The following is a 27,907-nucleotide window of genomic DNA, read 5'->3' on the forward strand; positions in this document are numbered from 1 at the left end:
ACAGAGGAATTCAGAATTGTTAATTATGGCTGTAACACCTGTTAATTATAAGTTTCCCAAGCAGCATGGGGTAAATCCCGCATGGGGATGGGACAAGGTGCAGGGGTCCGACATATTGGGTATTAACGTCACTGCGGCCATCTTGTATGACCTTTATCGTTGACCTTGATCCATGTTGCCATCTTGGATGACCTTTATCCCCGGCCGCCATATTTAAATCTAGAACGTTCCGCCATACTGGATTGTAAAGTCACAGCCACCTTCTCTTCTTACATCACAGTCGCCATTTTGATTTCGTATGCTGGAGGCCGCCATATTGTATGATGTAATGTCCATCATATTGTTATCTTCTGCTGGAGGTCGTCATTTAGGATAACATAATATTCGCTATCTTTGTTTCTGCTTTTTGTCGATAGAGTGAACCAGCATCGCTCTGTCACATGCATGTATGGTCAATGTTCTACAACCTACCAGTGTTAATGACCTTTATAGACCAATTTAAATAAATTTGTGTACAGAATTGATTCGAACCATAACAGCTTGGCCGTCTGGTATGTAAAACTAACGCCTTTGACCATACGGCCATAGAGACTTATACCAGACTCAGAATTAAATAACATATATTAATATTACACATAATCGAACTAATTTTTTGAAGGAATCTTAGCAGCGACTGTTGGGGGCTTGGTTTAAATACTTTTTACTAGAAGCGTTAGCGTAATGTATAGTAAAAATCGTCTGCTAGACTATGCTGCCGTCAAAACTAGTGTGTGTTAATGTCAATAACCAGACTGTTGTAGCATCCACTATTTTAGTGGTCATATTAGGCGCCATTTGAAAATCTTTTATCATACGTGTACATAAATATTCACAAATGATATTTTTGAAAATAGTTTTAAATGTATCTATTAATATACAATCGATTAATTCCTGTCCATCCCTTTACCCTTGGCTTACGCACACAAAAAGTAAATTTAACAAAAAAAAATTGTTTGAAAATACTGCATGAAATGATATTTATTTTATTTGATAAAAAGTTATATTTTGCTTTTGCAAAAGAAATAATATTATTATATAGCTCTCAAAAAATCGTTTAGTTAATTTTGGGAACAGATAATATAGCAATATCATTTTCATAAATAAACAATATGCAAATAATAACCGCTCAATTTTAGCTTGCGCACAATGTGTTTATTTCTAACCTGAAAGATAAACCTAATAAAAAAAAAGTTTTTAATTGATGATCAAAATTTTCGAGGTTGTAAATATCAATAAAACCAAAACTTTTTCTCACCTGATTTTAATTTTTTTTTAATGATTTTGATTTGATTCAAGATCTATTCCTGTAGAGTAATGCAGATATTCTTTGTTCCCAATTTTTTTTAAACTGATATTTACTTAGCGAAATTTTTAAATCTTAATTATATTTCTCCAGCATACTGTAATTATTACAGACACTTTCTGATGTATAAGTGGGTGTTACTCTTTTTGAATGTAACACACTATATTACACTGCTGTAGAACTTCCAGTTTGTTTCGCTAAGTAGAGAGTTGCTTAATGTTAGTGTGGTTATATAAAGATATTAGGAAGTTTATTAAATAATGTAAACTATTGTAATTATTGCTGCTAATGAAAGTTGTTTTAAATTAAATTACAACTGTGTCTATAATTATCTTGTTTAAAAGTTTTTTTTCCTGATACTCGTTATTAAGTATATTTCAATTATATAATATGATTTGGTCTTAGTAATTACTACGCGATAATAAGCAAAAAGCGTATGGAATGAATTATACCTAAATCTCCAAATTTTATTAATTTTAAGGTAGTTAAGTTTTAATTGTATTGAGAGCTCAATTAATTATAAAATTGTTAATTATATCATTCGATTGCACTTTATTTACGATTTAATATTTAAATAAACCACGTAGGAAATTGTTTTGGCTTGACGTGGACTCGTAAAAAAATTGATTGAACAAATTATATTTTCTATAATTAAATAAATGTTTAAAAAATTAGTTGTTTCAAAAGTACAGCACGATTCTAATATGTGTTTATTAAATTTTACATTTGTAAATGTCTATTTTATACGAATATTTTAATTATATGTGTTTCCTATGATTGCAGTGAGTCTTATTATTTCAGCTCCAAAAGCTATAAATAAATTGAAAAAAAAAATTATTATTCAACGTTGTGACATTCATATTGTTTTTTATTTATTTTTTTCGTATGAAGAGGTTATGGTAATCTTGTGGAACTCAAGTACTTAATAAAAAAACCGAATGCAATGACAGACAATTTTATTAGGTTTTATAGCACATAAGTAGCAATTCACAAGTTCCAAACTAAGTAATGGCTCTTGTAAATGTTGGATAAGATGCACTCAGTTGGGTTGATTGCAGTCACGGCTCTGAGCGTTTGTCCCAGTGGGTATAACATGTTGGATGAGAGACATGCAGTGGTAGTCCTGGAAAAAATTACACGTACTATAACAACATTCTTGTGAAATACAGAGGATTAGTCTGCCAAGAACACACGGATATATCACGCAAAGAAAATAGTGGGAAGTCAAGACTGAGCCATGCTGCTGGTCTCCAATTAATTTTAAAAACTACTTTTAAACCAACACGTGCTATTTTGTTTAAAAATACTGGCATTCAACCACACGTGATCTATTTCTTTACCTTTCCCTGTCTGAAGAACAAACAGTAGAATAAGGATACGTACACGGTATTAACACATGATAACCGAAAAGTTTAAAATTAGTAATATGTCACAGTTTCCAGTTTGTGTGTAAGGCAGAAAACCCAGTTTTTTTTTTAGAATTTATTTGTTATAATATATTATATATCTATTATACACAATTTACTAATCCACTAAATTTAGATAAAATGTTTACTTCTGCACCTATAATATTGTTTGACAATATTGTGTGATAAAAATGGGCAATAGGTACATTTATAATCTGCTTGCTAGTTTCCTTGAATTCTCCAATAAACATAGGCTTAATCATTACAAATTATTTTTAATATTTATATAATTTGATTTAAGCTTGTAACCAGCCAATACAATACTCAGTGGCCATTCATTCATCGCTATTAGTAATCAATTTAAGGATAACATAATTTTTGAATACATTTGTACACAACATAAGCTTATTTGTTTAAACCTTAACCGTTGGCGTTTAAGGATATTTTCCGTGTAACGATGAGATAAAAATCCGTTTTTTTTTTTTTTGTAAATTTTAAACAGAAATATAAACATTTATTAGTAATACGTAAGAGTAAACCGTATTTTCAAACCAGTAATTGTTTACATTAACAAAATGTAATTTTTAATGGCGTACCTAAACTTTCATCCTAGCATGGGTTGGTTGGTTATTTATAATTGACACAATGAAAATAAAACTTCTCTTTATCCTACACATTTCGGTTGTTTTTAACGTTTTATTATAAAAAATATTTATGAACTATTTATAAAAAATCTAAAATCAAGTATTTTCATAACTCCTCTTAAGAAATTTTAACTAGCAAATATTATATATTTAAATATTCTATAAAAAATTTAATCTTAGGATGATCTCTGATGTAACTAGATAAGAGGTTTTTGTTTAAAATAAATATTTTTTTTTTTTGTTGAGCATGCTACTTATCGTGAAGTGTTGTTTCGGGCTATTTTCAGAGCCTGTAATGTTGAATGAATAATGATTGTTATCATTAAACCATAGTTTAAAGGTTAAAAATCTAATTGTTATAGGAAATAAAGAGATTAAAGTAATGGTTTCTATAATTAAGGTGGAAAATAATTTGTTAAAATGAAATTTGCACATATAATGAATAAGATATGCCGCATACCGTAATGCCACTACGTACTGGATCAGAATTAAGCCCAGTACACACGAACATTTTTCTTGATCCCAAAAGATAACATGAAAGATAAACAAGAAAAGTTAAATCTAATTATAAATCCAATTTGCATCTAATAAATATAACGGACGATTCAAAAGTTTAAAGTTTATTGTATCACGTTATTTTTTGCATGTTTTCCAATCATCTACAAATATTTAATTGATGTAAAAGTACATTAAAACCGACTATAATTAGTTTAAATGTATAAATTACTTTATATTATAACTTTATCCTTTATTATGATGGAATTAAAGATTTTATGTTTGTGTACACTAGACTTGTACAGTAAATACAATGAAAAACCTAACTGTACCTATGGCCAACAGACTACTTAACAAGTCCTACTGTATTACTTGTAAACTATCTCAACAGCATTTCACTTTAAAAATACCTAGTCGTGGTATAAAATAAAGTGAGCATAACCTTGTAAAGGATAAGGTTTCATGTGTAGTTAGATTTAAGAGTGTGAGTCTTTGATATTGGTAGTTAATTTTTTTGGATTCCTTTAACTATTCTCTCAATACGAAGGAAAAAATTTCAAGGTTAATTGGGGGGAAAAGGAGAAAATAAGACAATAATATTGATACCATGAGAAAAATAATGGTCGACTTAAATGTTCTTTGTTCATACTAATGTATTTGAGTCAGAAACTTATATTTTATAGAAACGCAGATAATAATTTATTATGTATTTTTATAACCTTGTCTGTAAAGGTCTTACTTAATTATTCCTTTGTTAATATACATATTTTGTCATTTCAAACAATTATTTGGTTTAACAATATTTAGTCAAAACTCTGTGTTGACGCACACTTCTTTTTCTCACAGAGCAATTAAAAGATAAAATAAATGGTAATTAACAATGAAGAAGTATTTTTTGTCACGTGGTTGAACTGAAAGTTAACACTAGGTATTAAAGCGAACTTATTGTACGTTCGTTACGTCGGGTTACTCACTTGTACGCCGGCTGCTCGGAGGTAGATTCTGTCCGCCGTAGACGCCTCTCGGGCGCCGTAGACCTTCTTAGTTTACTGGTTTTTTTTCTTCAAAACTTCTTTGAGTACTTGCTTCCCGGCTTCCTTCGCGGCTTCTTTCGCGACTTTTTTCAAGGTTTCTTTTAGTCCTTTCTTGACTTTGTCCCAGAAGCCGTACATTTGAACGCCCTGCGTGGGACTATGCATGGCCAACAGCGAAGTCAGCGACGGGTCGCTGGGACACGCAACGTAGTAGCCCTTCAGGCTGTTGCACTGGTCACCTGGAACATCAAGCATTCAGGCTGTTGCACTGGTCACCTGGAACATCAAGCATTCAGGCTGTTGCACTGGTCACCAGGAACATCAAGCATTCAGGCTGTTGCACTGGTCAGCTGGAACATCAAACATTCAGGCTGTTGCACTGGTCAGCTGGAACATCAAGCATTGAAGCTGTTGCACTGGTCACCTGGAACATCAAACATTCAGGCTGTTGCACTGGTCACCTGGAACATCAAACATTCAGGCTATTGCACTAGTCACCTGGAACATCAAAAATTCAGGCTGTTTCACTGGTCACCTGGAACATCAAGCATTCAGGCTGTTGCACTGGTCACCTGGAACATCAAACATTTAGGCTGTTGCACTGGTCAGCTGGAACATCAAGCATTCAGGCTGTTGCACTGGTCACCTGGAATATCAAACATTCAGGCTGTTGCACTGGTCAGCTGGAACATCAAGCATTGAAGCTGTTGCACTGGTCACCTGGAACATCAAGCATTCAGGCTGTTGCACTGGTCACCTGGAACATCAAGCATTTAGGTTGTTGCACTGGTCACCTGGAACATCAAGCATTGAAGCTGTTGCACTGGTCACCTGGAACATCAAGCATTCAAGCTGTTGCACTGGTCACCTGGAACATCAAGCATTTAGGTTGTTGCACTGGTCACCTGGAACATCAAGCATTGAAGCTGTTGCACTGGTCACCTGGAACATCAAGAATTCAGGCTGTTGCACTGGTCACCTGGAACATCAAGCATTCAGGCTGTTGCACTGGTCACCTGGAATATCAAGCATTCAGGCTGTTGCACTGGTCACCTGGAAAATCAAGCATTGAAGCTGTTGCACTGGTCACCTGGAACATCAAGCATTCAGGCTGTTTCACTGGTCACCTTGAACATCAAGCATTCAGGCTGTTTCACTGGTCACCTGGAACATCAAACATTCAGGCTGTTGCACTGGTCACCTGGAACATCAAACATTCAGGCTGTTGCACTGGTCACCTGGAATATCAAGCATTCAGGCTGTTGCACTGGTCACCTGGAATATCAAGCATTTAAGCTGTTGCACTGGTCACCTGGAACATCAAGCATTGAAGCTGTTGCACTGGTCACCTTGAACATCAAGCATTCAGGCTGTTTTACTGGTCACCTGGAACATCAAACATTCAGGCTGTTGCACTGGTCACCTGGAACATCAAACATTCAGGCTGTTGCACTGGTCACCTGGAACATCATACATTCATGCTGTTGCACTGGTCACCTGGAACATCAAACATTCAGGCTGTTGCACTGGTCACCTGGAACATCAAACATTCAGGCTGTTGCACTAGTCACCTGGAACATCAAACATTCAGGCTGTTGCACTGTTCACCTGGAACACGTCGCATCCCACCTGGCGATAAACGAGCGATTGAATAACGATTTAAAGTATCATTTGACATCGAAGGTAATCAATAGGTTAAATAGGGATTAAATGACTCAGCTGAAAATTCATTTGCGTGGGGAAACGGAATCTCCTTTCTCTCATGAAACTCATCTTTTCGTTTAATTATCCAACACGTTTCCTAATTGCAAGAAATTCCCTTAAATGGTAGACCAAAACTTTATCACATAAGTATGAGGTGAGTATGGATTTGGTATTAAAAATTATTTTATAATTGCATCAGCTAGTTAAATTATTTCTTATAAGTATACAATAAAACATACATATTTATTTTCAATAAACACGTGTGCATAAAATTGATTGCTATTTTTTTATGAATCATAATAGTCATTACGGTTTGAAGAAGAATGCTTCACAAAAATTTAACACCACTGCAAATTTTCTTTATGATATATTCCTCTTTTTGCCTAAGAACATTTTTTTTAAGAATAACAGTTTTTAAAGCCATCCGAACCTGCTATAATCGTTGCACATTATTTCTTACATTTGATAATAATTTCATTTAGACGTATCATCTTTTTTTATGTACCATTCTTAAGCTTTCAAAGTGACTTTTTCCCTGCACATTTTTTTTCATTTAAATATAACCCAATTAGAATTCAAAAAAGTTTTAAATATATTTTTTTTGTATTTTTTTTGCATACTTTAAATTTTTTAATTTCATTAGTACAATTTTTCTTGGCGTGGTTTTTGAAAACGTGAGATTTATTTATTTTAAATTAAAAAATGCCTGAAATGTCGACCGTTTAAATGGAAAGTGAGTGTGTTTTGTACAATAAAAACATAAATCTACCTATATTAGGGAAGTTGGTATGTGTTCCATCTCAGCCATCGGCATTTTTAATAGTTTCACTAAGATTTCACTAAGATTACCTATTGATTTCCCTCTCAATCAGCTCTTGAAAGAAGCTCTTGTAAATTTTCTGATTCAAACTTAAAATATACCACTGCGTTTACAATCAGATAAAATAGAAGCTGTGTAATTTTCCAATCAGTAAGTAATTTTGTGCAAAAAAATTATCAAACGAATACACATTAGTTTATAATGAAAGACTGCGAATTGTTTTTGCTGTGTCATTTGAAATTAGTAATTTTTAGACATTATTTTAAAATATCAACTTAAAAAGCTGTAGTTCAGCATTATCCCACATTAAAGACAATTTTATGATTGGATGTTAAAGGGATAGGATTAAATGGGTACTCAAAGAAAATCTCAATTTTAATGGCACCATATTTTTGTATACCGTTTGATAAATAATTTTCAAATTTCAAACTTAAGCTATCAAAGCGTATGCCCAATTGAAACTTAACTGTTAAAATTGAGCGATATCTTTAAGATTATAAGATAGTTTAAGTAAAGTAACCGTATTGAACGGTAACTTGTAGTTTAGTTCTAATAAATTCTATTGAATTAATTTTTTTGTATGTTACTAAGTTATTAATAAGTATACATTATTTAAAAACTTACTCTGTTCCCAGTAATCGCTCGGGCACTCCTGAAACAATATATATACACACGTATAAATAAATGTGATTATTAGCATAAGCATAGATAGTCTAATTAACAATTACTTATTCACTGCAAAATAGATTTTAAGCAATATGTTTTAGAACATAATCTTATTATTTTTGTACTTAATGAGATTTATTTTGCTTTTTTTAATTTTAAATTTTGATTGTAGCATACTTATTTAGGTATATGTATGTATCCATTAATTGTTTTTCATTTACTAGCAATTTTAAGCTTAAGGCAACCACGTTATTTTTTGGTGTTCAATGATATTAAATAATAATCATTTTATAATACAATTTTAATATAAATATTGGACTACATTGATTTGAGAAATCATGATATATTGATATACAAATACCTTTATTAAGATTTCATTTCCTTCGTTTTGTAATGTTTCGCTTTAAAAAATAAGCACTTCGTAAAATGTTTTGAAATATTTGATTATAAAAGAATGTATTGAAATACATTTGTAACTAACGAATTTATAAACGCCTACTTAAATTTAAAAGAGCTGACATCATAATTGGAAATTTGTATATTTATTTTACTAAATATTTATTGAAAATATACAACATATTTTGTAATTTAGGTTCGCAAGCAGTCGACTTTACTTCATAGTGTAAAACTTTTTTTTTTTTGCTAGCTCACATATAGCAGGTATTTGCATAGAGACTGCGGTATACAAATTTTGCAACAATAAGTTAACGTGTGGCATTTAGGAAAATCTTGATAAAATGCGCAATAATGCAAACTTAAGCGACCTAACATGACATCAAAAATATCAAAATAATATTCTTAAATGTAGTAACTGTCTTTTATGGTATTAATTTCAATAACGTGTGTTGCAGTATCTATTAGGATATGGCTGTTCTAAGTAATTATCTAGAAAATTGTTTCTCTTATTAAAAAAAGTTTTTAAAGGTGTGAGACATTGTGGATTACAAGAAATTTTCACGGATAAATAAACAATGAGAATATAGGTTTACCTAGCTGTGTTTTATAGATGTTCATCGCAGTATAAGGGGGAACAGACAACTTAACACCCAGTGCGGAACACAGAAAGTATTATATTATCAGGTGAAAATATCCCGGTTTTGTCATGAAGCGAACCCAAAATCATTTAGTCGGCACTTTTATTTTTGCCACACTTCGCTGACAGTTTGAATTATTTTCTGACTGCTGTACACAAACACACATTTCCAGCCATGCCTTACCCTGGACTCAAAACTCAAAAATCTTTCGCACCCCAGGCAGGCGTGCATGCGAAAACACCACTGGGGTATTAATTTCATTAAGTACGATAATTCGTTTATACAATAACGAGTATATTTAAGAATCTGTATAGTAAATCCATACATCTATAGTCTTACCACAATAATCTTGCGATTCAGACACATTATCCACTCTGCAGCGCCAGAGCTGCAGTTCGTGGTAACTCCAGAAATTCCTTGTTCTGAAAAAAAAATGCAAAAATGTTTATATGGTATTACACATCAGACACCATTATTCATCTGATGTGAGAGTGGACTATAATATGGGTATTGGAGACAAGGATTTAAAATGAAAAAAAAAAACTGAGGAAATAAAATGATTTCTAATGAATTTAAATTAGAAATTATAAAAAAATTATGTATAATAAAATATGTCATAATTTCATCGCTGCATTATAAAATGAATGGTTTTCTGAATTGTATATCTGGTCTCATTTCGTGAAAAAATAACCAAAGTTAATTTTCAGTCATTTAACCTGACTCAAATTTTATCTCACGAACAGCATTTTATTTTCCTTCTTTCTCTTTATTTGGGCACTTCTAATCTGATTTTTCTGAAAAGTATTGCAAGGTACAAACATAAGAATCCAGTGACTTAAATATAGTTAGAGATTTTAAAGGACACTATTATGATGAGAAATATTTTACAGCTGTTCTAAACCATTTTTTAGGCTTTTAGAAGACATTTATTAACAATTTTATAAGAAAATACGTACCATTACTTCCGTTTATTATTATTTTGGGTAGTACACGCAACATTTTGTACTCACATATACAAGAAGTTGTGGTTAATAACGCAAACATTTTATGAATGCTTGTCAATGTAATTCATTCTTTAATTCTTTAAATCTAAAATAATAACTTTTTTTTCTTAAAATGAACTGGCAAAAATCATTGCTAAGTATAAAAACAGTTACAAACAGAACAAAAATGTTACAAGCCAATCTAAATTATAACGTTCTAAATAACAAGAAAACAGTGTCTGTTTGTTTGTTGGCTGTAAAAATTAATTTGCCAAGTATTTTTTGCGCAGACGAAGGACAAATAAACAATTTTTATTATACTTAAAAGTCATCAATTAATAATTTTTAATACTGTAACAGATATTTCTGTAAATTATTAAAAACAACTTTTATTACAATTATAATGCTATTTTCATCCAATATCATTTCTGTTCCTAAGTAAAGAGTTACATGAATGTATTTTGGTTCTGACAACCATATAGTTGGTGCATAATTTAATGTCACCCAGGTTCTGAACGAAATAGACTCGTGGTTTTGAACATCTCCTGGGTGACGGTAACAAAACGTTGGGAAATGGTTATAAACGTACCAGGCCTGTACGCCAAGACACAAGATATCAGCCGAATTTCATATATTGACACACCCGTATTTCTAAAACAATATCGTACAAAGTATTAATTTTTTATGATATTTAAAATAATGTTAAATACGTTAGAGCTTTTTCCATAAGAAACTATGAAGTTCAGGAAACTGTAACAGCATTTCTATTGGCCCATTCGAATTAATATAGAGAGTGGTGACTAAACAAATTTTTGTTTTGTTTTTAATATTATAAATATTCTTAATATATTAATACGTTTTAAAATTAAATTTTGTTAAACGTAGTAGTTATTAAAAGAAGAATACTAACGTTATGTAAATTAGCAGCTATATTCTCATTAGCCTAAAGCACCATTTCCCAATTTTCCTGCAATATATAATTATCTGTACTTAAACCAAAGACATTTGGCAAAATATTGAAGAAGACTGTCTAAGACTTGTAAAAAAATGTTTTGCAGAAAGAAAACCAAGTGTCAATATCTTATATGTTGCCATACTCTTACTACACAGAGACACCCAAATTCTTTACCAGTTTTGAAATATTTTTGAAGTTAAAACCTATATTTCAAAACGACACTATGTACTTACTATTTGTTCGTAACATTTTAATTTATACTTTTCCTAATATCACATTCGTTAAATTAATATATATATTTATATATATATATATATATATATATATATATATATATATATACTATAGGCAGAAAATAATTTTGGGTCGACAGTTATAAAATATTTTGATATGTCATAATTAATATTCTTTTTAATCAATGTGTAATTAGATCTTTACTATCGTCATTTATATTTAAAAAATTGTGTTCTCCACGTATTAGGCAGTAAATTTTGTCGCAATATATTTTCAAACTATGCAAATCCTAAATCTTTCTTTTATTTGAAAAATAATGTAATATTTCTTTATTATAAGTACGTTACATGACATGATTTCCACAGATAAACAACCTATTCAATACTGACAGTATATTTGCAGAATTAAAAATTATATCTTCATAAATTGTGCAAACAGCGAAAATACTTAAAACTCTTACTGTACGGTTATGATAAGCGTCCATATAATTATATCAAAAAATGTTTCAAGTATCAAGTTTTTTTGACGTGACAACGTCTAATAATTCGTAGAACGCCGGCTGCACGCACGAAAAATTGTCCCCTTACGCTCATTGTCCCGTTACGCTTTGTCCCGGTACGCTCATTGTCCCGTTACACTGTGTCCCGTTACGCTCCTGGTACGCTTGCGCCGCATCTATCTCTCTTCCACTCGATTGGAACAACCATCGATTTGACTTTTTCGAGGCACATTAAACTTGAAACACTCTCATTCGTTTCCTACTTTTCCTATCATCGTCCTATCCTTAACAGAATAACACAGATTGGAAGAAGTTAAACAGCAAACATGTATAAAAGTTATAGTTAAAATAATCTCTTCGTTAAAGTAATAAACATATTTGAATTAATGAGTGCAAATAAAAGTAAATTTATCAATTAAATTGTAGATTTCATTTCAATTCCTTCTTTGTATCCATACAAAATAGTGATAATTCAATAAAAATGATTCAATTTTATTCAAGAAAATTGGCAATCATTTCATCAATGTTTTGTTATGACGTTGTCACGTTAAACTATCGTCCGTAAACCGACTTTACAGACAACCAGTTTTTTTTGCACAAATAGACGAATGTTTTACTCTCGGCGATTCAGTTAGTTTTTCTCACCTGCTGTCGCCACGCAGCCGCTGACTATCTCATGGACCTTCTCGTGAGTCCAGGCGGTGGCGTTGGGCGTCAGAAGCTCGGCTATGCGCTCCGTGAGAGCAGTTTCGTTGAGTCTGCCGTCTGACAACTGAAAACAACCCCCGCTGCATTGCGCATCTGAGCTGATTAACTGTTATATTAAGGGGGTGCCTCCCATTTAAGGTCAAGATTTTATATTTACAGTAATTACAGATAAATTTGTAGACTTTTTCAATTGTTTGACTGTCACGAAATGAAAATATATATACAGCGCATACTTTTTGCATAATTAGCTGCCTAAGTTACAAATTTTTAACGTTTTTGGGTCGTACAAATAAGGAGAATTTAATTTATTGCAGAACTAAAATTTGGTAGGTTTAACTGCAATGCTACTGGCTACTTCATGATGTGGTTCTCATTTCTATCACAAAAATATTTATTTCATGTTCCTTGGCTGTGAAAACCGTAAAAAATTTGAAAATTTTTAAATGCGAGGTAAAATTAATAAATGTTTTCTGAAAGAAATTCGATCCATTTCTTGAAGTAGCCAGTGGAATTACAGTTAAACCAACAAAAAAAACAGTTTCAGTTCAGCAATTAATTAAATTCTCCTTATTTCTATAACCCAAAAAAGTTTTAAAAAAAAGTAACTTTGGCAGCTAATTACGCAAAAAGTATGCGCTGCATATATTTTTTAATTTCGTGAAAGTTAAACAATTGAAAACGTCTACGCGTTTATTTGTAATTACTGTAAATATGCAATCATGACCTTAAATGCGAGGCACCCTCTAAAGCTGCCCGCCTGGCTGGTCAGTCAAAGAGCGAGCAGAGATTCCTGTATCAACGCACCGTTCACAACCCTTTGGGAAGCTACTGTATGTGTCTGATAACGAAGACCATGCAAGTGACATTGATATTTCCTGTCGTAGTTCTGTTATTATATGGTTTCTTGGTTAGTTGTTGGCATGGAATTTCTGAGCTCCGGAAAAAAAAATAATTAAAATAAGTAGAGACCGGAAAAATTCGTGGATTCATTCGGCGATAGGCTAGAATTCAAATACATATACCTCTTAGATGATTTGGCCATTGGCTTACTGTTCATCTGGACGTATCTCAACCGATTATAAACCCTCAACCAAAGAAGGATCGAAACACAGACGAACCAGCCGAGACGACTCACAAGTCGGCAGCCAATGAACTTGCATTATTTGTCCGAGCGTACAGGGGAATGTGCAGTCTATCCTGAAGGCCATCGAAACCGCGAATTTTTCCAGTTTCTAAAAATAAGTGTTTTCATTGTCGTTTTAATGTACTATATTTTGGCACACGGTATTGAATGCAGGATAAGTGAGTGCAGGTAAACATATAAGTTAATGTCCCATAAATAAATTATTGCAGGATCACCACTCAGAAAAAGCTTACAGAGGAACGTCAAGGCTAGTTTGGTGCCTGGCGCGTAGAGGCGTAGAAGCATGTAGTGCACGAACTAATGTCGCCCTTATCGCTCACTCACTTTAAGATCTCGTGCGCTCAGACCAGAAGGCCACAGTTATTATACTAATGAAACACTGATGAATATAAGTAAACAATCTCTAGGATACTAGAGGGTAGGCTTTCATGATAAGATTCACTTATTGCTTCTAGGTTCCTGTGTTGAGACCACTTACTGGGAAATGATAACGTTCCTGAATATTCAGCAAAAAAATGGCAGATGACAGGTACACCTTCATTTCCACGAACTAAATCACTTAAGCATATAGGAAGACGAACTTTTTTTTCCAGTTTATTGACTATAAAATCTGAGTAGTTTAAGCGCGCTTTGATAAGTAGAAGATAATTAGTGATATTACGTGAATAGATTTTTTAACAAAAGTTGTTCTGAAAATTAACAAGATTTTACTCACTCTTAAGGTTTTAAAAAATATATTTTTTTTTGACAGGACATTGTGGTTTTCTGGTTTCCGGTGTGCCAAAATATTTTTTGGTTGTATCATCAAAAGTCTTCGACGTCGGCTTGGTTAAATAACAAAATATTTTGTCTCCACGATTTTAACCGAAATAGACAATATTGAAGTCAAACGAACCGATAGTATACCACTATATAACGATAAATATTTGACAATATTATAAACCGATTGATATTATTTAGTAATATGTTTACAACTTATGGTTAATGTAAAAAAATATATTAAATATACTAAAAAAAGTGAAAGGAGAAAAAATTTGTTTAATTAATTGAAAGACCCCAAATAATATATTATCATACAAAAAAGCAAAATTGATTTTCAAAATTCATTTTATATAAGGAAATATAAAAATATATCATACTGGAATTTTTTACTTACTAAAGATACGTTTTGCAACTTCTCTTCGACGAGGCACTGCGAACATAGGAATAACAAGTATGTACAAATTATTTATAGCATAATATCCTATTTCGAAATTAAACAAAAATATATTAAAGCCATGATTTAACCATTAAATTTTTGTATCCAATTATAAATATTTATGGTTTTTAAATTAATACAAAATTAAGAACGTGAATAATGTCTTTCTTGTTAAAATCTTAAAATAAAGGTGCTTAGTAAAAATTGATTTCATTGCCTTAAAAATTAAATTTGCATAATGTTAACATTAAAAATAAAAATATATATACTGGCTACAAAAAAATGAAAAAAAAAAATAAATACGTTGCTGTTAATAATTTGATATTTATTCTTACCCTGATCCATTCTTCATGTTCACCTAAAAAAAAAAAAAAAAAAAAAAACATTATTACGTATTTTTCACAAAAAAGGGCTACATGATTTAGGTTACAGTGATCAATGTTTTTAACACAATGACAAAATATCCAGGTACGTTTACTTGACTCATATTGGCAAACACTCTCGTTCAAATCCCAGTGTAAGCAAACTGACAATTTTCATGTTCGTTTGACACCACTCCTGGATGTTGAAAATTTTTGCTGAATTCTCCAATAGCTTGAATTGAGTGGCTTAAAACTTCATCCAAATTTCATATTTACATATTAAAAAAACTTGTATACACAAAAATGATTCGTGGTTGTAATTTTTTCATAACAATGACTCGTTTAAGGACTAATTAACCACATTAAGAAAGTTTTCTAGCTGCCAGTCGTTTAAAAACAAATTCTATCACTAGCTCACCGACTGCCTATATCACACCGGGTAAGTTAACTTTCTGTATGATGAAATTTTACCACAGAAATACGTTTATACCTTGTTTTAATTTGGTTTATATTTGTACGTATTTTTTTTTAAATATGTAATGTATATAAAGTATTGTGAATGTTTTTACAATTCTGTACATTAAAATTTCATTAATGACTTAAAAAACTTTTTTAAAACTATGATGGCATAATAGTACCCTAAAAAGTAAACCACTAACATAATGTGTTGAATCATAACGAATGAATTCACAGGTGTGTAGTTCGTCAAATAGATAAATGTTATCAAATGATTGATTTTTACATTCCCAAACAGCAATAAAAACTTTTTTATAGAATTTAATTTTATAGTCATTGTTTTACAATAAATGCACTTTAAGCATGGCCTCCACATTCGATTACGGGCCCTGGACCCAGGATCGGAGATAAGCCCCCCCCCCCCCCCCCACAAACACACACACACAATTATTTTAACAATCACGTGCTACATTATAATTGCATGGTTACTTCTTACCTACACTCTTTTCTGAACGTTATTTAACCTGAAAATACAGGGTATAATTATGGTTTACTATTTTACAAGTCCAAACTAAGCTTTATTTATAAAATATTCAATATGTTTTTTTTTTATAGTTTGTAAAAAATTATTATATTTAAGCATTTAAAATGAACATGGCTGAGTCCGGGTTATGGACACAGAGGTTCACTCAGCCCCACCCATGTGGGGGGCCATGACTTGAAGTGAAAGTTTAATGAACACCCCACTAAAATAATAAGTTGTATTAAGATACCTTAGCAAGGTTTTTGTAAAATACTGTCGATATCATTAAATTCTTTGGATGTAGCTCGACAATGGTAGCAACGCATACTCGGCGATGTATTCGTCATAGCATTACAAACTATACTATCTACCATTGTTAACACAAGTTTGGAAGTTGATGTTAGTTTGTTTTCCATCCGTTACCGTTTTAAAGGGCGCAAGGATTCTTTCTTGCATTTTGATGATATCAACTTCGTGTCTGGAAGCTTCGGCAGTTTCTAAGGTCACTTCTTGTAATACAAAATTTCAGTTTAAAAAATACTGCGTGGAGTCCCTCCGCGCGGAAGAAGTTAAACTTCGTAATGTGGAAATGAAAATAGGAAGGGAAAGAAATTGATTTTTAGTGAAATCATATTGTTTCTTTAAGACAAACTTTATTAACATTGCTTACAATTCACAATTGATCGCATCATTTAATTATCATTTTCGAGTGGAGAAATATCCAAATCTATAACATTTACAATGGGATTATGATAACTAAAGTAATATACGAAATGTTTGAGTTCTATTTTTTCAATATTTCTTGCAAAAGCTGCATCAATGGTAGTTCCCCCTTTGGTTTTCACGACGCTCACAGTCTTTACTTCGCCGCATAGCAAGAATACCACGCGCATGTGCTTGGGATCTACCGACTCACTCTCTTTCTCTCTCTTACTTTCTACCTTTGTGTATCTTTCTCTCTCCCTCTTGCGTTGGAATATTGGACGCTACTCGTTGCTAACGTTTGCGCTGGCCTGTAACAGGTATACTACGCGCATTTTGTTCGAGTGCCACGTATTCACTCTCGCTCTGTCTCTTTCTATTCCCCCTCCCCAGGAGCGTTGAACGTTTAACGCAACAGTGCTTTCTCCATGGTAGCGTTAAAAGTTTAACACAACCTTGTTGGAAGTCGCATTATAAGTTTCAATTAAAAAAAAAATCAAAGGGGGAAATACTTGCCGAGTTCTGAAGGTCCGTGGGCTACCACGTCCCAAGTGGAGTTCTCAGTCGGCGAGTGGTGCGCCTCAGGTTCTTCATTTTCACCGTAAACACCGTCGATCAGGCCAATCGCCTTGGTGCAGCATCTGTCGGTGTCATGCTGCAAGAAACACCACCACCGAACAAACATTTTAATGTTTCAATCAGGAGTATTCTCAAAAAAAAAAAACTCATCGTTAGGGGCATGCACATTTCACGGAAAAGATTCGGAGACCACACTCTAAAAGAATTTTTGTACTTTTACAAGGGAAATTCTTGGAAACCCTGTTGCCAAGGATATTTCTTGCAAAACAACAAGGCAGAGCCTTGCAAAATCGCACATTGTACAAAGCTCTGCCTTGTAGTTTTACAAGTAATATCCTTGGCAACAGGGTTTCCAAGGATTTTCCTTGTAAAATACACAAAAATTTCTTTCAGTGCAGCTTAAAGTTAAAAAAACTGTAGCATCGTCTATTTTCTGTGATTGGGTTCAGTTTCTTTCATGTGCACGAGGATTGTCACACACCAATCGCAGCCATTCAATGCGGAAGCAAATGCGTCCTGAGTGGCTCAGTCAAACAAGGCAACGACTTCTCTCGCCATACGGCCGCCAATCACAAGAAAGAAACTATTAGTGCGGGTTTACCTTATTTCAGTATAATAAATAGGCGTTCCAATTTTTTTTTCTCGCGACAAATGCCTGCCCCTACCAATCGTTCATAATAATTGCAACTCGTATTTCGGATGACCTGGGTTCTAAAAACATGTCCCGCCGTTATGATTCGGTGATTCCGCGGTTTTGCGGAGGGTTTCTGACGATACGCCATGATTGTTGCTTCCTCCGGCGATCTCTCATAACTAGAGACCTGAAAAATTAGCGAGTTCATTTCGTGTTATGCTAAAATTCAAATAATTATACCTTAGTGTTGCTTCTGTCATTGGTTCACTGTTAATCTGGAGGACTGAGGGCCAATTAGAGACCCTCACTCATAGAAGTGTCGAATCACAGGCCACCCAGTCGAGACGACTCACAAGTCAGCAGCCAATGAACAGTTGGCATTTGCCCGAGTGTGTAGAGGATATTGGAGTCAATCCTGGAGGTCATTGAACCCGCGAATTTTTCGGGTCTCTACTCATAACTATGTTAGTTGCATGTGTCTAGCGCTTTCCTTCCACCTTGCTGTCGTGTGTCTGAATACTGTGTTCCCGAGTGTTTTGTCTACCTGGATTCGATTTGGTTGGTATTGCGATGATATCCCACACTCGTGAAGATAAAATGTTATAAATTACAGTAAATTTACAGAATTTTCAATAAATAATCAACCTAAAATAAACGAAGATTTCTTCGTAATTTCAAATAACAATATTTTTGCAGAAAATACGCTGTATTTTGAATTACAAGTTGTGTGTTTCGTTCTAAACAATGGTAAACACAAAAGAGGACAAAATAAGAAGGTTCTAACTGGTTTTTGAAAGGTTTGTTAATATAAAAAAGTATATCAATTTCGATTAATTTCAAATAAATTAATTCAGGGTCCGTAAATTCACGTAGAAATTCGTAAATTTATAAACGATCAATAAATATTTTGTAACCAGTGTGCTTCGTAAATTCTAGGTGAGAATTTTTAACAGTATACCCATCTAACACAATAGCTGACATAGACCACTGCTTAGTCTGGTTGTTTGGTACATATTTGATTCATTAGTACATTTTCCTGATTTAATATAACTTTATGTGATTTCAAAACCCCTTCCCTCAAAAAAAACATTCTTAGGACTGGGCTAAAGCAGTTTAGCTGCTTACTGCACCGTTTTGTTCATTTCAAAGTCTCCTTTCAGCGCTACTTACACTGTCTGTGGTCTTTGTAGGCTTATTTTAGCAAATAAAGATGTATATAATTTCATTTTAAATCCATGCATAACTACAATGTTCACTGGGAAAATATAAGTCTAGTTATATATTACTGATTTGTGAAACATTACTTACCTGCAGTTTCAATACAGTTTTCTACAGGAAATCACCAAGTAATTAAAAACGACTATTTTATATATTTAAATTTGGTAGTCTACATGGGTTTTAGAAGTCTTTGATCGTAGTGCCAACCAAAATAACTTTTAAAACCATGGTAAGACCTATTATGTCCAATGTCGTAAAGAAATAACTAATCCCGACAGTTGAAACCACAGTGAGAAGTAAAACACTCAGCGATGTCTACATTTGGGTAAAAACAAAACATATGCAATTTGTTATTAAAGTTCATGAGTAAGTGGCAGCTTGGGAAATCTTGGTTTTACACTCTCAGTTTGTTATTTTATTTTTATTTTATAAGATTTTTCTATTTTGATAGCATTTTTGCAATTGTTGCTGCGTCCTAAATTTTGTTAAAGTATTTTTTTTATCAAAGTTGTTTTCAATTATAAATGCTAACACATGCAATCATTTAATGAACAGTTACAATAACATTTTTAGCTTTTAAATAACATCTAGTAAATAATTTTGAAAAAAAATCATAATATGCAAGGAAACCACTGTCTGCATGTGGTTATAGGAAAAACCCTGGTATCAAATCAATGACGAGAAAACCAAATTATCAACATATGATGTGAAAAATATACATTTAAAGTGGTCTGTTTTTGATGATGTTTGCATACTTACTGGTCCTCCTATATCTGGTCCTACAGAGCAATCAACCTCTCTTTTCCTCAGCTCATGTCGTCCCACAAGGCTGCTCAAACCTTCGTGAAACGACACCACCTGGAAAAAAACACATTGATTTTGTAAATAAAAGAGAACATAATTAATTCTCAGAACGTATTAACTTAAAATATAAGTTTTGGGTATTTATTTTTGAATGATTTTGATACACACTTTATAATTTAAGAGGCCACTCCAGTGTTTCAGGGGCACTACGCAACCCACGTTAACCTCATAAGATTCAATGCTGTTTTTATTTTGCTTATAACTAATTAACTAATATAGATTTCGAAATGATGATTGCTTGATATGTAAGACAACGATGCTCTTATCAAAGCCCCTTTCTTCAAAAACGTGCATAAATTATGGTTTTATACTAATCTTTACTAATATGCATAAGTGTATTGTCTAGGTTTGAACCATAATTTATGCACGTTTTTGAAGAAAGGGGCTTTGATAAGAGCATCGTTGTCTTACATATCAAGCAAGCATCATTTCGAAATATATAATAGTTAATTAGTTATAAGAAAAATGAAAATAGCATTGAATCTTATGAGGTTAATGCGGGTTGCGTAGCGCCCCTGAAACACTGGAGTGGCCTCTTAATGATCGAAAATGGTTTTAAAAGTTTAAGAAATTGAAGGATGCAGTAGAGTACCACTAAATAAACTGAAGTGAAATACCTCTTTGAAGTTCTCCCATCAACAAAAATACGTACTAGAAATTATATTTTGTATGAAAAATTGTAAACCACTGCATGTTACATGAACATTTTTTTTTTCAAGATTTAAGAGTACATAATATAACAAATTGTAGTGCGTGATAATCTCAGGAAAAAAAATATTTTTAAAAGTTATACATTTTAAAACTAATACAGAAAATTATTTTTGTTTACGATGCCAAGTGAAAAAGATAACAAATTATTACTATTATTATTATTTTATATTGTACACCAAAGTTAAATCAGATTGTATTATTGTAACACATTTACAACATTTAGTATACAAGTACTTCCCTTTGAATGTCCATAAAGAGTATTGGAATATATTCTACTAAATAATATGATCCAAATGATTTCATCACACATTGGTTCGTTGTCTAATACAATTATTTTGCATAATATAACTAGAATGATGAAGGAAAATTTTGCTTTTTATAATAATTATTGTTACATTTTCTTTCAAATTTTAATAAAAGTCAAATTATTCTAAACTAAAATATAAATTTAAGTATGTATATAAATTATAATAATAAATAGCCTACTTACACATATTCATAGAGAAAAATATCACATTTTTCATTTTAATTATAAAATACGTCTGTACTTTCGAAGCATGTTATTTTTCTCTACAAGGAAACACTAGTGGTATTGTAAGTAAATGAATCATAAATGGAGAAAAGTTTAAAGTGGATTCCAACCAGTATGAACTACAACATTATTTGGTTAGTATAAGACAATACCAAACTTGAGAATTTTTATTTTTTGGCATAGTAATGACAGGCTATGTCAAAGTAGAATTTCGTCCAGTTGACGAAAATCATAGATGCCAGACGACGTTTCCAAAATATTATGTGTGTAGCATGCAAAGCGTATCAAATTCGACAGTTCAAAAAACTATTACCAGTGTTATACATCCTTCTACATGTAATGGTGCTAAAAATAGTGTTTGCATTAATACTGGGTTTCGATTCTTGCCCGCAAATTAACGCTTGTTTTCGCAGTACCTATACTAGTTAAATTTATATGCAAACTGTTCCAGTATTACAGGCGCAGATCAAACAAAATTAAACCAAATTAGTTCGAGATGTCGAATATTTTCATTAATTTTCAATGGTTAAAATTTTATGCCCATTTAATACATAAACGTAAATTTAAAATAATGCGCCAATTTTCGTACCTCCGAAAATAAATATTCAGTTAAAAAAAAAAAAGATTCTTTAATGAAAGTACAAAAAAAATTGTGTTTAGTGACATTCACTCACCAGCAGGGCGGACAACAGGGTTATAGCAGCGGTCTTCATGATCGTGTGATAGCGACTCCTGGTGCTCGCGCTGTATTTATACTGTGTGGTTGGTTCTCGCCGCGTCCGCTAGGAGCGCCGTCGTCGAGTTTGTGCAATCACTGTGACGTCAATCGCGCCCGTCTCATGAACACTGTAGAGAAATAATTATAGACCCTGTAACCAACCGTATTTCAGACGTTTTCGCATTCTCGACCCACTCCCGGTAAACTGCAGCTAGTGAGGTGCATGTGGAAGGCTTTCCGAAGTTTGATTACTAGACACCGAGATTAAGCTCGGATAAAGAATTTTTTTATTATTAAAAAAATTATTCTTTCAGGTATAATCTTTGTCCACTTAAATATTTCTTAGGTTGAAACAGAAAGTGTCTATGAAATTATATTTTGATCACAATTTTTGTGACTTAATTTCAGGATTCACATATCAAATATTTTTATGTTTTCTACAAACGCACAAAAAAAATTTTTTTTGACGACTTAATATGTTGGTACGCGTCAAGAAAATCGATAATGTATACATTTTTAAATATAAAAAATTTGGGGCCGTGATAAACCGTTTTCAAACAATACTAAGCCCAACTTATTCAATATAAGTTGGCGTTATTTTCTAGCAAATATTTTTCTTTAAAGTTTTTAGTCAAATTACTACAAATTTTTATCTGCTACGAGTGTGTTTGCAAAAACATACTTTTACATTTCAGTTTAGAGTGGTGAATATTTGACTGAAGTCTTACAAAGCGTTCTCATAAGACTGATTAGACTGGGCATCCCAACATTCTAACATGGTCTTGGATTTGAATTCTTGTACTGACATTTAAATTCAATTTGTATTTTCGTGTTATTCTGTAATCACTCCAGGAAATTACAGTTTGTTGCTGCTGTCCATATGCGATTTCTTTCTAATAAGATAATTATTAATACCATGGAAGCAAGTATACATATGTGAAATAGGCATTCATTTGAACCCGACATGAATTGTATCAAACTGTAGCCCTGGTTCATGTGATCGCTTAGGCTCATGCCTGGTGAATGCGCCGGGGTTGCATCTCAAATTGCAGCATGACTTTGGTTTACGTGCAACGAGGTGACAGACGTAAATGGTTTGAAACCCGTTTACAACCATGCATAATGATTCTGCTAATATTTCCTCAGTCATTTCTCGTTTCTATAATTTGAACTTTTATCAACTTAATATCAGTGGTCGCCATTTACCAATGTCACTTGCTAATCTACGCGTGATATTTTTTTATATAAACCGGATATCACGTAAAAACATTTACTAAAATGGTTGACAGACAAACCACAGAAGGAAGAATACGTAAATCATTAGGAATTACTAGAGACCCGAAAAATTCGCGGGTTCAATGACCTCCAGGATAGACTCCAATATCCTCTACACACTCGGGCAAATGCCAACTGTTCATTGGCTGCTGACTTGCGAGTCGTCTCGACTGGGTGGCCTGTGATTCGACACTTCTATGAGTGAGGGTCTCTAATTGGCCCTCAGTCCTCCAGATTAACAGTGAACCAATGACAGAAGCAGCACTAAGGTATAATTATTTGAATTTTAGTATAACACGAAATGAACCCACGAATTTTTCAGGTCTCTATGCATAAGGTAAACTATAGTCGTGTGAAGTAAAACCGTATATTGATCTCGTGTTTCACTGCCATTGTCAGTATATTCGTGATATTCAGCCGAGATATATAGTAGGTAGTTCTGACATGATGAGTAGTTCGGTGGCATATTGCTTTTAAAAATTTAATATATTTTGAATACTTATGTTTGTATTTATTTACCTGTACCGGATTAAATAAGATAAATAGAGTTTTTATAATAAATGCCTGAAAGTTATCTTTTTGGCAAACCAAATTCACATTCCAATAATTTCCCTTCACATTACTTTTTTACGTTTGGTTTCATATTAAATTTTCCTGATGGAATCATAGCCCATTTCACAGCAATTTTATGACCAAGTATAAAACCCTGCACTTTGTATTACATTTTAAAATAATTATAACCACCTTAAATACAACAAATCTATGAAACAAATTTGTTGGCATTTTATATATAAGCTATAAAAGGTAATTTGGGTTGGAAAAAAGGTGTGTAGGATAAATTCCAAATAATTGATGATACACCTTGTAAAGTACGAATTTATAAATTTTGAGTTTGTGAAAAAATACATTTTTTTTCTAACCGGTTATCAGTTCAACGAACAAATTTAAGTATTTAATTTTAATATTAAATTTAAATATGAAAGGAGAATTTTTCAGAAATTAATTAATTATTAACCTAGAAAATGATAGGTTGGACGAATGCTATATTGTGGAAGTTACCATTTTGTAGCGGTATTATTTGGTAAGAATAAAAAGATATTTTGGGCAAATTTTAAGGCCTTCCTAAAAGTTGTTCTCTGTAGTATAGTGAAAATAAGGATAGTATTCAAATATACTGCAGATATAAGATATCTATACTAATAATAAAACTCTTTGAGTAAAAAAAGGCTGTGCATAGGATGAAATGATAAAAAACTTTTGCAAAAGTCTATTTACATTATTGAGAACTCAAAAATATTGTCACTAAAATTTTTGTCTGTTTGTCTCTTTCGAGCATCAAACGAAAACTACTAGACGGATTTTGATGAAGTTTTTTTTAATCGTAAGCTTTTTGGCTAATTTAGAAATTCGCTGTGTCTAAATACAGAATTACACCCATAAGGCTGTGAAAAAGGGGTAAATATGTTTTAACTATAATTAATTATATCTTTGAAAGTAATCAAGCTTAAGTAAAGATAGTCGCTACCAATTATTCACATTCCAAAACTAACATCCACAATACATTTTTATATTTTGCAAATTTCAACTTCTAAAGGGTGATAAAAGGAGTAAGTATTTTATACCTTATATTTAAAATTTCCGAATTCAGTAAAGCGTAAAGAATGAATTTGGTTACCAATATTAAACATAAGAAAACTTACAACAAATTTTATTTTTTTTCGAATCTAAACCCAAAAGGGTGAAAAAGTGTAACATGTTTTAAAAATTAGTTATTATATCTCCGAATTTGATTAAGTGTAATGAATGATTTTTGATACTAATAATGAACATACAAAAACTTACGACACAATTTTAATACATTGCCTAATTCAACCCCCATGGGGTGAAAAAGGCGTAAGTATGTTTTAAAGATTAGTTATTATAATTTCGAATTTAATTAAGCGTAAAAATGTTTTGGGGGACCAATAATAAACATACACAAACTTAAAATATTTTGAGTTTTTTGTGCAATTCAACCTCTAAGGGGTAAAAAAAAAGAAGTATGTTTTTAATATTATTATTTATATGTCATAACTTAATATGCGTCATAAATTATTTTGGGTACAATTAGAAACCTACGGAAACAACTAACCACAAATTTATATTTAGCGAAATTCATTCATTAAAATGTGATAAAGATTTAAATATATTTTTAACCTTAATAATAATCTCCATATTTAATAAAGCATATTAAGTGATATTGGGTACTAATAATAAACATATACCTAATAAACACAATTGTTATATTTTGCGAATTTCAACCAATAATTAATGAAAAATAATGGTAAGTGTATTTTGATTAATAAACATATTTCCGAATTAAATTATTAAGCATAGTAAAATATTTTGTTTGAACAATAATGAGCATACAAAAACTACCAACTACAATTTTAGCATTTTGCGAATTTCCAGCCATAAGGTGTGAAAAAGGGGTGAATATGAATTTAAGATAAATGATTTAAACTTCGAATCTAATCAAGCACAATAAAAAAAATTGGGTACTAAGAATACACATACGAAAACTACAACCCCCAACCCCAGTTGTACCATTTTGTTTTACTCAAACTCTAAGGTTGGTAAAAAGGGGTTTTTAAAACAAAAAACAATGGAAAACTTCCAACAAAATTAAAAATAGAAGTACGATACTAAAACACTGCATAGGCCTTTATAGTTACGTATTGCTTAGTTTTGTGTTTATAAAAATTCGTCTTTTAATGTGGTGACAACGGGGTGACTTTTCATTTATCTTAAAAAATCGTTATTCTGAAAATAATTAAGTTACGTAAATAAATTGGTAAAACTAACCAGCTATAATTTATTATTTTATTTAACTGTAATATTCATCCTCTAAGGTGTGTATAAGGGTAACGTTAGGAGTAAAGAAAACATTCATATTTCAGAATTTACTAGGTCTAAGGGTTCGTCTATCCAGGGCGAGAAAAGGAAGTCAGTTATGTTTTATCATAAAAATTTCATAGCACCATAACAAATAAAGCTGAATGTCAGAATCTTAACATAAATAACGTAATTAATTAATAATGTAAAGTTTTTTTAACAATTTTTTTCTATATTTGACCCTAAAGCCAGTGAAACAGGGGTACAGTTTTTACAGCAGTAATTCATATATCAAAGCAAATTGAGATTAAAGTTAAAAACTGAGAAAGAATGAGGCAAAAATTATATTTAATCTTAGTTTTATAATTTACCATTTTCTATATTCGACGTAAATGGGGTAAAAAGGTAGTTAATTTTTTAATTGAAAAAGTTTCAGCTCTGAAGCTAATCAAGCGGGATGTAAATTATGTGGTATTATTTACAGGTATGTAAAATGTACCAACTTTTCTTAAAACATGCCGAAGTTCTACTTTTTGAAAAGTGAAATTTTGAAAATAGTGTCTTAACATTAAAAAATAATTTATTTTGTTCAAATCAAACTAAATTTAAGAAAAGGAAATTATAATAAACATTTATTAACCTAAATTCTTTTATTCAACAAATTCAGAAATGTTACCTCTTTAAGTTGTATTAGAGGTTAATATTATTTTAAAAAATGAAAATAATGGAATATTATAAAATCGTTATTGGCAAAAATAATTTTACTTCAATATAAATATAAGTTTATTTAAAATTATTTTGGAGTTCACATCTTCGGTTAAAAGTGAGAGTTTGGTTTTTGCTTGATTAATAGTTATTGCTATATTTACATAGTTCATAATTTTTACATTGGCATTCCTGTGGAAAAAGAGGCGAGGGCTAAAACATTTAGGGATTTTGTTTAAGTAATACTTAGTAAACTAAGTCAACAAATATGTTTGATAAAAAACTGATATTTGTAATAAAATTAAATATTTAATAAGTCTAAGTATATTTCTAACCCAATAAATATTTTAATGTGATGATGGCATAAACTTTGTTAAAATAATTTAGGAGCGAATTGAAGAAATTTTTTTTTAATTGTCTACCTCATGAATTGAATAGGAGGTAAGTGTGATTTCATCAAGGTTAAATATATATATTCGAACACTCTGAAACAGAAGTTTTAAAATCAGTTAATTAATCTATACCAAAAAAGGGCCTACGCATAACTACTCCAAAAATATCGTTCTTAAACAGTTATGTTATTAAATAAATATTTTATGCATCCAACTATTTAATTTGTCTGTTTATCCAATAAAAATGTTTGGAATTAATCACATAACTTTTTATTAGTAAGATTTTAGCAAGACAGAAACAGTGCGAGCGCAGTTACGGGTTATTAGCTAGTAATTAATAAAAATAATTGGTGTTCTTGAGACCCCTTCCTTGCAGCAATTTTATCATTGCTGACTTTACAATTCAAAATAAATTCAAGTTATATTAAGAAAACAGAACAATTTAATTTCATAAAATATTAAACAAACTAGAAAATTTTTAATATTGTTTAAGTGT

The 27,907-nt window shown here is 31.7% G+C and overlaps 1 protein-coding gene across 1 annotated transcript; it reads right to left on the reverse strand.

Moving 5' to 3' along the window:
* Positions 1-2,281: 2,281 nt before the first annotated feature.
* Positions 2,282-22,170, reverse strand: LOC134540761 (uncharacterized). Its single transcript, XM_063383668.1, has 10 exons — positions 22,122-22,170; positions 20,100-20,198; positions 17,426-17,564; positions 15,202-15,224; positions 14,825-14,860; positions 12,462-12,588; positions 9,485-9,567; positions 8,070-8,097; positions 4,862-5,160; positions 2,282-2,465 (listed from the first exon to the last, which is right to left on the reverse strand). Exons 1-9 carry the CDS (start codon positions 22,158-22,160, stop codon positions 4,934-4,936), a joined length of 801 nt encoding a protein of 266 aa, XP_063239738.1. The 5' UTR covers positions 22,161-22,170; the 3' UTR covers positions 2,282-2,465; positions 4,862-4,933.
* Positions 22,171-27,907: the final 5,737 nt, after the last annotated feature.

The sequence above is a fragment of the Bacillus rossius genome, chromosome 17 (genome assembly GCF_032445375.1).
Source record: "Bacillus rossius redtenbacheri isolate Brsri chromosome 17, Brsri_v3, whole genome shotgun sequence".
NCBI lineage: Eukaryota > Metazoa > Arthropoda > Insecta > Phasmatodea > Bacillidae > Bacillus > Bacillus rossius.

Coding starts and splice junctions, on each gene's coding strand:
- LOC134540761 (XM_063383668.1), bottom strand. CDS start 22,160: ATGAAGACCGCTGCTATAACCCTGTTGTCCGCCCTGCTG. Junction 8,098..9,484: donor TGAATCGCAAGATTATTGTG/GTAAGACTATAG, acceptor ATATTGTTTCAG/GAGTGCCCGAGCGATTACTG. Junction 5,161..8,069: donor GAGCGATTACTGGGAACAGA/GTAAGTTTTTAA, acceptor TTGATGTTCCAG/GTGACCAGTGCAACAGCCTG.